The 13,101-nt window shown below is 55.1% G+C and overlaps 1 protein-coding gene across 3 annotated transcripts in view; it reads left to right on the top strand.

Moving 5' to 3' along the window:
* The window catches only part of ERGIC1 (endoplasmic reticulum-golgi intermediate compartment 1), a 102,030-nt gene that overhangs the window by 71,153 nt on the left and 17,776 nt on the right, over positions 1 to 13,101 (top strand). For all 3 annotated transcript variants that reach the window (XM_045792117.2, XM_045792119.2, XM_045792116.2), the window contains exons 6-7: positions 6,637 to 6,741; positions 11,305 to 11,365. In XM_045792117.2, the coding sequence (XP_045648073.1) occupies positions 6,637 to 6,741; positions 11,305 to 11,365 (166 nt within the window). The remainder of the gene's footprint in view (positions 1 to 6,636; positions 6,742 to 11,304; positions 11,366 to 13,101) is intronic.

Below are 13,101 nucleotides of genomic sequence, written 5' to 3'. Positions count from 1 at the left end.
TGTCCTGCACAGCATTCAAACACGTCAGAGCCAATATCTAAAGATTGGGAGTCGAGATTTTGGGCTTTTCAAAGTCAGAGGCTCTAGCCACCCTGGACCCATATCCCATTGGCAGCTGGCACATGCCCTCCCTTCCCACAGTTCCTGTGGATGGCTGCAAGGCTGGGCTGGGCTGGGCCACTGGTGTGACTGGACCTGTCTCTCTCCCGTGTAATCTCAGGGCCTCTCCTCTCCACATGGCTTCCATGTGTGTTCTTTCTGGCAGAGTGGCCTTCTTCCATGAGAGCTCAGGGCTCCCTGGAGTGCGAAAGCAGAGGATGTCACTTGTGCCACAGTTTAAGTTAAACTAAGTCACGAGGTCGGTGCTCTGCTCCGTGATTCAGATTTTATGGCAGTGGTGATGGGAAGCCGTTTGAGTTTTAAGCAGGGAAGCAATGCAATCAGATTTATGGTTTAGAACTATACTGTCCAATGTGGTAGCCATTAGCCATGTGGGGCTATTTAAATTGAAATTCCTTAAAATTAAATAAAACGAAAAATTCAGTCTTTCAGTCTTACTAGTCACATTTCAAGGACTTTATTAAGAGAGACTAGTGGCTACCATGTTAGTGCTAAATAACATTTTTATCATCAGAGAAAGTTCTGTTGGACAGCAAAACTTCAGAAAGCTCACCATGACAGCTGTAGGGGAGCCCAGTGGAGGGGGCCAAGAGCAGAGGTCATGGTCCATGGTTGTGCAGCAGAATTGGAGAGAAGTGGCCAAATTAGGGATGTGGAGTCAACAAGCTTACTGATCAGTTGGAGGTGCGTGGTGAGGGCAAGAGTGGAATCAAAGCAACCTCTTCGTTTTTGTCTGGACTACCAGGAGGTCCCATTTTCTAGATATAGAAGCTTGGGTGAACATGGATTCTGTAAATGATGGGGCTGGGAAACCGTAGTTCAGTTCTGGACGTGTTTCATTTGTGATCCCCCCAGAGATGTTAAATTGGAGGTGTGTTTCTGGGGTTCAAGAGAGTGTTCTGAGCTGGAATGTGAATATGGGAGTCATCAGTGAATAGAAGATGGTGGCAAAGGGTCCATGGCACCAAAATATAAGAACCCAAGGTCTTTTTTTTTTTTTAAGATTTAATTTATTCTGAGAAAGAGAGTCAGAGTGAGAGAGCACACAAGCAGGGGGGAGGGAGAGGGAGAAGCAGACTCCCCGCTGAGCAGAGAGCCCCCGCATGGAGCTCAATACCAGGACCCTGGGATCATGACCTGAGGCGAAAGCAGATGCTTAACGACCGAGCCACCCAGGCACCCTAGAAACCCAGGGTCTTGATGCAAATGTGGTTTGAGGACTGATTTCTGGTACACTCCAGAGTTGAGGAGCAGGGAGATGAGGGGGTGACGAAAGGTAGGAGAAGGGGCAGCCAGGCAGGTAGGAGGGAACCAGGCCTAGGCGGGCCCTAGAATCTAGAAGAGAACATCCATCAAGGAGGAAGGCTGGTGCTGCGTGGGCGGGGTGGCTCACCGACCCGGGAGCTGCAGGGAAAGCCCATGACATGGGAGAGAACAGGGCTGCCGCACCACCAGCGCTTTGGGAAGTGCAGAGGGCACAGGGTCCGGGCGGCAGTGGCGGGGTGGCCTTGGAGAGGCGACGGTGGGGTCTGCGCTCACAGGGAGATGGGTGAATTGGCGGTAGGCCCGGGCTCTGGCTCTGCCCACAACTATGCACCTGGAGAACTGCTGCTCGTCCACAGACCTCGTCGATGAGGGTCCCTCCGGAGTCCCTCCTCCCCCGTCCTCTGACCGCCTCCTCCATTCTGCCTCCTGTGTTGCTACTGTGCACTTCGCTGCTTGACTTCTTTTGACCGTCGTCCCCCACCCCTTGCTGATTGATTCATGCATCTCGCTATTGCACGTCGCGGCGTGCTGGGCTCCACGCCGGGCACTGGGACGTGGTGCTGAAGGAAACAGCCACGGTCCCTGACCTCGGCGGCACTGTGGTCGGCTACGGGGTGGTCGCCAACCACAGCTGAACACTCCAGCGAGTGTGTAGTCTCAATGAAGCAGCTGTGAAGAGAATGAAGGGGGTGCTATGGCGGAGGATCACGGAGGAACCCCACGGAGACGGGCGTAAGCGAAGGCCCGTCCGAGGGGTGACGGCTGAGGATGAACAGACACGCACACAGCTCCCAGTTGTGGGGGCCTCGCCTTGGGGTATGATCACCCGGCTTAAATATTTGTGCCCCGGCCTGGGGTGGACACCGGAGAAGCAGGACCCCCACCCAGGAGATAGCCCAGCAGCACCGCCTCCTCCCTCGGCAAACATGCCCAAGGCGGCAGTCAGCTCCCCTCAGACAGGCTGTGGCGGGGCCCCGGCTGGCTCTGGGGGAGGGGGGACTTGCTTTTTGGGGTCAGACAGACCTGTGCTTGAGAAGCCTGGCTACAGTGCTCGCTGACGGAATGTCTCTGGGCAGTTGAGCCCCTCTGAGCCTCAGTGTCCTCATCTGTAAAATGGAGATCCTAGTACTGCCCTCACAGGTTGTAAGACATGAGCAAATTAAAATACAAAGCACTTAACACCGTGGAAACGGGGACTCGTGGCACTGCCCCTTCCCTGGCCTGCCCTGTCTCCTGTCAGTGGGAGCGCCCATGATTTCACCAGCCGGCACCCACTGTCACCTGGGTGCAAGTGTGCTCGTAGAATGTGCACGGATGTTGTTCAAGAAACGGGTCTTCTCTGGTCGGGGAGGGCCGGGGATTCTAGGAAAGTGTCACGCCAGCCCTCGCCTGTGGCTGCCACCTGTTGGGTTCCTACCTGGCCCTTTCCCAGATTACCTAGTTAGTCCTCGTAACAGCGCTGAGGAAACTGAGGCACAAGGAGTTAAGTGGAATTTGAACCTGGGCAGCCTGGCTCCGGGCCCCTGCTCTCCCCCTGCGTCCCCTGTCCCCTTGTTGCTCCTCCTTGCCAGCGTCTTGGTCATGTGAACTATGACCACTTGTGTCCATTCACTCCAGGTCACCGCTCAGGCCACCCTCTGCCGTTGTCCCTTTGCAGGGAGTGGAGACCCCCACTCTCGCTTGTTCCGGGCGCATGCCTCCTAGGAGCTCTCAGGCAGAAGGTGCTCGACGAGAAAGCCAGCAGCCGCGGTGTGCCCTGATGGTGGGTGAGCTTAGCAGCTGGCCCCCGCCCCTTTATCTCCCAGCATCAGGCTTACGCTTGCCCTGTGGCCTCCTTATTTATCCATCAGGAAGTCGGCCAAAAGTCAGACGTCCAAGGTCGCATGATCCAAGCTGCATTGGCAGCCCCCAGCAGCCCAGACTCCTCGCTGAATCACCCAGCCCCCAGGAGGAGGGCAGGATGGGCCCGGGTTTGGGGCCTGGCTCCTTCTATATGTTTCTAAAATCTCTCAGAGACACTGACGTAGGTTCCCAAGTCACAGGCTCTAAAAGTGTCGTCTTTTCTTTCTTCAGCCCAGCGTGTGCCGGCATGAGTCAGCCACCTGTGCTGGATTCCTTGTGGAGGGGGAGTGGGTCACTGAGTCACAGCCTCGCGGGGAGGCAGCGGGTGGCGATGCGCGGGAGCCAGCCTCCTTGACTCACTGAACTCTGGGAGCGGGAGGCCCAGGCTCCAGACCCCATTCTGAACCCTGCCAGCCGGTGGGCCCCACTCCGTGGAGAAACTCCAGAGGACCCATGCCTGACGCTCTTGGTCTCTTGCTTCCAGACGTGATAGACAACAGGGCCTGTAGTCCTCCCTTTATTGTGGGAATTTTTTTTTAAGATGTTATTTATTTATTTGTCAGAGAGAGAGAGAGAGCACACGCAGGGGGAGCGCAGGCAGAGGGAGCAGCAGGCTCCCCGCTGAGCAAGGAGCCTGATGCGGGGCTTGCTCCCAGGACCTCGGGATCGTGACCTGAGCTGAAGGCAGATGCTTAACTGACTGAGCCACACAAGCGTCCCTGTGAATTTTTTATAATACACATTTGTATAATTAATTATTTAAATAAGTAAAAATGAAGTTAAGAAATTGTTTTAAGATACAGTGGTCTTTTCCCCATGCCCTGCCCGTGTACGTGCTGTCCTGAATTCCGGGAGGGTCCTTCTGTTCCCGGCTCCTTGTTCTGATGATGGGCGTGTTCATTGTAGGAACCCAACCCAATAACGGCTGCCATGGGCTTTGCACGCCTCACCTCCTTTAATCCCCCAATAACCCTCTGTGCTTATCATCGCCATTTTGCCAGTGGGGAAACTGAGGCACAGAGAGGTTCCTGACCTTGCCCAAGGTACCCCCGCTGGGGGTGGGGCCAGACTGGAGTGTAGAACTCAGCTGCTGCTCTACCATGGGTCGCTGGGCCCCTGAAGCCCGCGTTCTAGCCTGTGAGCTGAGGCCAGGCCATGCCCTATCAGCCTGGCTACCTTCCAGATCAGTCTGCAAAGCTCAGGCCCTCGTGAAGACAGGAAGATTTCTAGAAGCCCACGACTTTGTGCTCGAAACAGGCATGCTTACAAAATAAACGACTTTGATGGACTGCTGCTAAGCCAGAAGGTATAAGCCATATTCCTTCCTCTAATATAGCTTACCAAACCTTCGTTGAACTGGAATAAAGTAAACTCTGTTTTTCGCATGGCATTGGGCCTTTGCTGAACAGCCCCATCTCCCTCTAATGCTTCTTTGTTTCCTGATGCTACCACCCCCTGCGGGCCGCTCTCTTACTGCAGCTTCAGTACCGAACTCTTCTAGTTCCTTACAGATGCCCGCCAACTGGGCTGGGCAGTTTCTGACCTCCAAACTGATTCATGCTGTTCCATCTGACTACATGCCTTTCCCCTGTTCCCAAGTAATGCAGACTCATTAGCACAAGAGGGTCCTTTCTGCTGAGAAGCCCCCTCTGAACACTCCCAGCTGAATTGGGGGCCTTCCCCATGGCCCCCACGGTCTACACATCCCTCTGGTCCAGTGTGGGTCGCACAGTCTCATTTTCTGTTCCAGGCTCTTGTCTGGCTATCTTCCCAAACCCAGCACGTCCCAAGGGATGGCTGCATGTGGCCATCAACCCAGGCCTGCTGAGGTACATGGTAGGAGGGAGTATCATGTCCTGCTTCAGTGTGCCGAGTCTGCAGTCCAGCAGCCATGAGTTCAAACCACAGCTCTTGACATGTTCCTTAGCAAGTGTCTTCACTGCTCTGAGCCTCAGTTTTCTTTTCTGTAAAATGGGAATTAACAGATGTAAAAATCAAAACTGCTATTTTAAGAATTAGTGCCATTCATGGGGCGCCTGGGTGGCTCAGTCGTTAAGCGTCTGCCTTCGGCTCAGGGCATGATCCCGGCGTTCTGGGGTCGAGCCCCACATCAGGCTCCTCCGCTGGGAGCCCACTTCTTCCTCTCCCACTCCCCTGCTTGTGTTCCCTCTCTCGCTGGCTGTCTCTCTCTGTCAAATAAATAAAAAAATCTAAAAAAAAAAAGAAGAAGAAGAAGAATTAGTGCCATTCATCCTTTGTTCATTCATCCAGTACCTATTTTGTGGGGGATCTGCTGCGGTTTGGGGAGTGAGGATCAAATCAGACACCTCTCCCCACAGGCATGGAGCCAACATTCTCTGGTGAGGAAACAGAATAGAACGAGATAAAGATCGGGTGGCAGGTGCTGCTGAGTGCTTTCTCAGCGGGGTTTGCGGAAGGGGGTTTGGGAGGCTCCCTGAGCAGAGGCCTGAGGGAGACCAGGGAGAGCTGCGTCAAAGAGGGTTCCAGGAAGGGCTCACAGCCACACAGGACCGAGGCGGGACCACACGGGCACTGTTCCCAGTGCCACAGGGAGGCTGGCATGGCCAGCGAGTGTGCAGAGGAGTCACACAATCAGATGTAGGGTTCAAAAGGACCCCTCTGGTTGCTGTTGGGGAAAGGCCTCGGGGTGCCAAGGGCAGACACTGGGAGCCCAGTGGGGAGGCTGCCCCCACTGTCCAGTCTAGGGGAGCACCGGAGGCTTGAGAAGTTCAGGTGCTGGGCATCGTGAGGGTAGAGCGGACAGCCTTTCCGGGTGGGCAGGAGGTCAGGGGTGAGAGAAAGATGGGGCAAAGATGATGCCAAGGGTTTGGCCTGAGCTGCTTGGTGGAGGAGGGGCCTTTTGGTGCAGCAGAAGTGCCCCGGCAGAATCCACAGGATTGCCACAGGATATCAGTCCCTCTCCCTCTGCCAGGGCCTCAAGGCCTGGGGAGGAAAGGAAGCCACCATAGTCCTGCCTTCAAGGATCCCCCAGTCTGGGGTGGTGGGGCAAATGTGGGTAAGTAGTGTTGATTTGTATTTTGAGAAGGTTCAGTTGGTCTGTGGGCCTCAAGGTTCAACCCACCATAGGGCCAACAGCCAGAAAGTGGCCGGTGGGCAGGTGCCATTTCAAGCCCTGGCCTGTGCCAGGTGCCCAGCTATGTTCTTTGACCCCATAGTCCCGGCAGCCCCCTCGGGTAGCTTCTGTTCCTACCCCCATTCTACAAACGAGCAACCTGAGGCTCAGAGAAGGGCAGTAGGTCCTCCAAAGTCCCATGGCTCGGACCACGCTGGGATCCTGATCCAGATCTGTCTGACTCCTGGGTGAAGACCTGCCCCCCACCTCGGGGGCAGCCCACGAGACTCCTGAAACTCGCATCTCTCCCCCAGGTCCCGGGCAACTTCCACGTGTCTACACACAGTGCCACGGCCCAGCCACAGAACCCGGACATGACTCATGTCATCCACAAGCTGTCCTTTGGGGACACACTACAGGTGAGCAGGGTACACACAGGTGGCATGGCTGGGAGTGGGTATACAGGGACTGGGTCACCTGGAGCCTTCTGTCCTCTCTGGGCACAAAGATAACATCTAGACGGGTCACCCCCTCTGAGTCTCTATCAAACAGCGCTTCTGTATTATTCCTTCGGAGCGTGGGCCTGCAGTTTTGACGGTACCAGTGCACTTGGACCCTTGGGTTGAGACCCGGAGCCTGGGGAAAGGGACGCGCTTCTCACGAGCCAGTACTACGTGCTGGCGCTCTCTCCGTGCCAGTGTGGCCTTACGAGGTATGAGGGGGCCGCCACATGTGACAGCTGTGAAGCTGGGCCCAGAGAAGCCACTTGTCTAGGGTTCCCCAGCAGATCTGTCTGATGCCAGGCTCCAGCCTATGCCCCTCTACAGCCCCTTCTGCCTTCTAGCCCAGTGCCCACGCCCACCAAGTAGGGGTACCGTGGTGAAGGAAGCCTCCTGACAGTCCTCGGTGAGGAGGGAGAGGGCCACCTCCAGCAGGCCCAGCCCAGCAGCTTCCTACCCGTGGCAGCTGTGTAAGAACCCAGCACAAACCACCCGCTCTCCACCAGCGGCGGGCAGGGGAGCTAGGATGTTCTCTCTTCTCCACTACTCCCGGTGCTCCTGAAGCTAGATTCTGGAACTGAGGCTCAGAGTAGGGAGGTAACTGCCCCAGCCACAGTGCTGGGATCGGGAGCCCAGGTCCTGCCACCAAGCCTTGCTCGATGAGAATCCTGGTTCCTGGTTGAGATTATTGGAGGGTGGGGTCCCCCCAGGGATGGTGGTGGTGTGCTCCTGGGGCTCACATAGGCCCACAAGCACAGCACACACACCACTACGCCTTTTATGCACACACACATGTGCTCAGACTCACGCACACACTCATCAGACACACGCTCAGAGGTACGCCCTGACACACGCATGCTCACACGTATACCCCGAGACCCATCTCTAAACACACACGCCAAGCGCACACACACCCAGACTCTTGCCCAGACACAGCGCACGCACACCACCCAGAGATGCGCACAGCTCGCCCATGTTGGCACATCCCACATACACACTCGTCCCCACGCTGCCCCACTCAGTGCACCTGCCAAGCACCGTTCTTCAGACGCAGGACCTTCTTTCACTCTCTAAGCAGCCCAAGAGGTGGGTACTTTGTTGTCTCCATTTTACAGGTGAGGAAGTTGAGGCACAGGGAAGGGCTGGTCTGTTGCAAGGCCTGAGTTCGAATCAAGAGTCTGGCTTCCGGTGGTGCTGCTGGTCCGGCCTCCCCCGTGCGCCCTCCCGAGGGCACACTGCCCCTCACGCACATGCACTCTCACAGCTCCTCTCCGCTCCACATTGCCTCTGCTTCCTTCCCTGTGGGCACCTTGTGTCCAGCCTCAGGGGCCAGTCATCACCTCTCCAGCCCCTTTGGAGGCCACAGAGATCTTCCTCTTGGAAACAGGGCTTAGGAACAGAGAAGGCCTGGCTGCCCCGGGTGCCGTGAGCCAGACTCCCTGCCTACATGCTTGGTGAAGCACAGCCTGCCCTGCGACCGGGGACCCCCTTCACGCAGGGCTCGCCAGCCACGGGGTCCCCGCTCTCCACTCAGGGGGTTGTCGTGTGTTGGCTCCCCAGCCTGCCTTTCCGGATCCAAAGCCCGATCCACCACTTACTAGTTGTGTGACCTTAACCAAAGGATTTATTCCTGCTGAGCCTCAGTTATCTCATCTGTACAATGGGGACAGTAAATAGTACCTGCCTCAGAGGACTGTAGTGAAGATAAAATGAATTCCTGCACATAAAGCCCTTAGATCAGTGCCAGGCACAGAGTAAGCGGTCGAGAAAATGAGCCATTACCACTGTCGTTGCTCTCTGCACCCTAACTCTGCACCAGGCCGTGCAAGACCGAGCGGGCTGCCAGCCTTTGGGGGGCTCACGCAGCCATGGAGAAGTCAGAATGCGGGGTAGTGATCACCCCCAGTGGGACGGGGGCTGACAAGTCACAGGCAGAGGTAGGTGGCAGGCCGTCCATATTCTAAGCATTGGGCAGTGCCCTAGCTGCCTGTAGACCCACCAGCTCGGCAAACCCGCCCGCAGCCTTGGGAAAAAAGTCGCTGTGAACTCTGGTGTGCACAGGGGAAAACTGTCCAGGGTCACTCAGTTCTGCACAGCCAGAATTCAAACCCAGTCTTTGTACCACGCCACACTGCTTCCTCGTGGGAGCTGTGGACACCAGAAGCCTGCTCTTTCTTACCTAGAGAGCAATGTTACAGGTGACCCCAGGTTTAATCCTCACAAAGACTCCCTTAAGGGTCCTGGATGGCATATGTTGTTCCTGATGAGGAAACTGGGTCAGAGAGATTCAGTAACTTGCCCAAGGTCACACAGCTTATAAGAAACCAGGTATGTCTGGCCCCAGGTCTTCTATTACTGTGCCTTAGACAGTCTGGATTCATCAGACCCTCTTGAAATTTCTACTCTGTGCCAGGCCCTGGGACTACATGATGGGTAAACGATACCGGGTTCTTGCTTTCAGGAGAAGAGGTAAATAAATAAACGTGATAATATAGGACAAGGAAGGTTAAGGACAAGAGAGGCATAGGATTCTGGGTAGTGATATGGGAGCAGGGACAGGGTTCCTCCTAGCCTGGGAAGTCAGGGAGGGCTTCCCAGAGGAGGGTGACCTCACAGGTGACATGTAAGCCAACCCCTGAAGAGTGAGAAGAATTTGGCCAAGCTGACAGGGCAGTCTCGTGGGCAAGGGGCATCGACACATCTTCCACGGTGTGACACACCCAGCTGGTCATTTTCATATAAAAGACCTTCAAGGTTACTTTTAGAAAAAATGGGTCAGCAGATGTCCACGTCATCAGAGTGATGTTCTGTCACAAGGCCTGGGAAGTGAGTGCTCCTCAGAGTTGGAGAGGACGCAGAAGGGGAGTAGGGAGTGGAGCTTTATGGGGGGCGAGGGACCCGTGTTAGATTCAGGCAGGTGGGGCTGCCTGGGGCAGGTTGGTGTGTGAGAGCACCCACCTGCCGTGTGGAAGACAGGCCATGAGGCCAGACTGGTGAGCGAAGGGCTGCAGCCAAGGCCAGGCGAGACAGGGCAGCAGGGAGAAGGGAAGGGGACAGATTGGGGGGGGGGGGCAGTCTTATGTTGCTATGTGCCCCTGGCAGAGCGAGACAGTAACAGCCTTTTGTTTGGTCTAATTATGGGCTAAATAGGATTTTCTTTAAATGAAAAAAATCTACCCATCCATCATCCACGTGACAAATATTTATTGAGCACCTGCTACGGACATTATGTGCCTTATGCACGTTGCCGAGGACAAGCATGGTCCCTGCCCGTGTGGAACTTACAGTCCGGAGGGGAAAACAGACGTTACTCAAATGATCGTACAAATGAATGTGAGGTAAAACCATGACACGTGACTATGGGAGGGAACATTCTAGCTCTCGTCTCCATAGCCACCATCCTCTTGGGTTCAGATTGTCATTCCCTAGGGCAGCAGGGGACAAACTTTCCTTTTCTTTGGGCTTGTTAAGAGTGTGCAGCTCTGTTACATGCTCAGTAAACATCAGCCACCTGAGACCAGGATCAAGGATCAGGTGACCCAGCTGCTTCCCACTGTTCCGGCCCTCTCTGCAGGAGCCTGTCCCCACCTACCTCACCCCCTTCCCCTGCCACACGGGCCTCTGTTTATTCCTCAGTCTCCCGGCTCATGCTTCAGAGATGCTGCTTGCCTGATTAACTTCCCACTTTCCTGCAGATCATAGCGTGTCACTTCTTCCAGGAAGCCCTCCAGGGTGACTAACTTGGCAGCCCCTGTTAACCATGCCCATGGTGGCATGCCCCATGGACCAGGCATGCATTGCCCTGCTTTCGATTTTCCTGTAGCTGACATGGTTTCCCCCATCCTCAGAGAAGAGGTAGGATGTGGCCTTCAGCCCCACTCGACATCAGGCCCTGCCAGGGGCACACAGTGGGGCCAGCTGCCGTGAGGAGAGGGCTCTTCACAGCTGCTGTATGTTCTCTGCGGCAGATAGAGTGGGAGACCAGCAGCCCTGGGTGCTCAGAAGGCTGTAGGGGATCTCAGGAGGCGTGTCCTGGGACCCAGACCCACTTCTACTTGTATTTCCAAAGTGCCTTAGTGGAAAGAGCTCCAGCTTGAGGTCAGATACCTGAATTTGGAGTGTGGCTCAGCCATATATCAGCTGTCTGACACTGGACAAGCTTCAGCATTTCTCCAAGCCTTGGTCTACTCTTCTGTAAAATGGGCTCAACAGTACATCATTAGGGGCACTAAAGGAGATGACTAGAAGTACTCAGGATGGAGTGGTCTATTACAGGGGCCCAAGATGGGAAGCAAGCTAATGCCCACCATGTGCCGGGCCCGGGCTGTGTTTGTTTCTTGCTCCCTACAACTTCTCTGTGAGATAGACCACGCTGGGTAAGGTCCCTACACCAGGTCGCACCTGACCATCCCCTCTCGGCCAGGCCTAGGCCCGGAGGACGTGGCATCCTGGGGTCAGTCCGCTCACTGTGCTTCTCCGCAGGTCCAGAATGTCCACGGAGCTTTCAACGCTCTCGGGGGAGCAGACAGACTCACCTCCAACCGTATGTATCCCGTATCCCAACTGGAGCAGGGAAAGGGGGAGAAGAAGGGAACGTGTATCAAGCACTCACTGTCAGCCGAGCCGTGAATGCTCCGTTCCCATAGCTGGCTTGTGGGGAGGGTGGAATTAGCCCTATCTGACAGGCAAGGGGAGAAAAGTGCCTTGTCCCCACCCTCCCTGGGGAAAGGATGTGACAGCCCCAGGCACATCATAGGAGCTCAGTGAGTGCCAGCTATTATCATCATTAGTGTTATCATTACTGTCGCACAATTGTTTTTACTTGAGATAATCACCCAAGATCCCACAGCGAGCCATGGCAGAGCCCAAATTCATCCTGGTTCCAGTGGCACTGTGAGAACAGGGCTGAGGGTGGCCCAGTCAGGTCTGACCCCACACTCTCCTCTTGCTGGAGCCCCTCCCACCCATAAATGCCCCCTTTCCTGAGCCCTCCACCCACTCAGCTCTCTGGCACCTTGGCCCCAACTAAAGAGGGCTCCGTGTCTTTACACACTGACACACCTCTGCACACACCTATCTGTTGGCTGATCTAATGAATTTTTGCACACCTCATATGCACGTGTGCACACACATGGGGCCTTGGATGCATGCACAGAATGGGTCCGGGAGACCTGTCTGCTTAAATGGAGTCACCCCCTGGATCCTGCAGGACAGATGACCTTGACTTTCCTTATTTCCTCACCTGAGCTCACCTTTTTTATCCGTAAGGCTTTTCTCATTGTTTCTTAAAATACATTCTGCTCCCTGATGGTCAGAAATTCAAGCAAAAGAAAACATCTCTCCATGACCGATCCCCCACTCACAACAAAGCACACTTTTCATTTCTCTGTGTCCCTGTGAACCCTCGTCCATCCGCAGAAGTCATCATCTCAAAGCCAGTAGATGGCGGTTTACCCTCTGATTTTTGTGCTTGGCATTTTTAGGAGACCGCGGTTTTTGTAGGTGTTTGCAGTGGTGAGGAGGCACGGCTGCCCCTCTCGCAGCTCTGCCATGCTTTATTAAGCCGTTGTCTTCTCGTGGAAGACGTTCCTTGTTTTTTCCCATCACGGCAATGCTTGTGATATTTATGATATTTGCATTACATTGTCCAGTCACTTTCCCGCTGGGTGCGGGCCGTCCTTGCCTCCTCCGGCAGCTAGCGACACGCAGCGGTGTCTCCTTGCCTTCAGGCCGATGTCTGATTCTAACAGAGGGAGGTGATCCTTCCCATGTTGGTGTCCTTGGTATAGTTCTGTGGGGGGGCAGCACATTGCCCCAAGGTGGTGGTCTACACGCGCTCGCAGTTAGCACGGACCCCTCAGAGATGGACATAGAGCTGAGCTCGGAAGGACCCAGACTGTGGCAACTGGTAGAGGGTTTGGGCAGAAAACCCTGGCTGCTCTAGGGCTAGTGACGAGAGCCATCTGAGGCTGGCTTCCGTGGGAAGAAAATGCGTGAGATCAGACAATGGCAGCCAAGGGTAGGGCTGGCTTTCATTCCCTCAGCTCTTCCGCTTGGCCTCCCTGCTGGGCCTTTTTGCCTTTGCTGCCCCCTCTGCTCCCAGACCTTCCCATTGAGGGCTGCTTCTCATTACGTAGGTCTCAGCTCAAATGCCACCACCTCCGAGGGGCCCTCCCTGACCACCTTATCTAAAGGAACTCCCACTTCTAGTAACGGATTTTTCTTCCAGCACACACCACTCTCTTTGAAGATATGGAGGAGTGATTGTGGATGTTTTAG

The sequence above is a fragment of the Ursus americanus genome, chromosome 15 (assembly GCF_024610735.1).
Source record: "Ursus americanus isolate L20-20 chromosome 15, mUrsAme1.1.p, whole genome shotgun sequence".
Lineage (NCBI taxonomy): Eukaryota > Metazoa > Chordata > Mammalia > Carnivora > Ursidae > Ursus > Ursus americanus.
The sequence above is the reverse complement of the archived record's forward strand: the minus strand, read 5'-3'. Positions and strand labels throughout refer to the sequence as shown.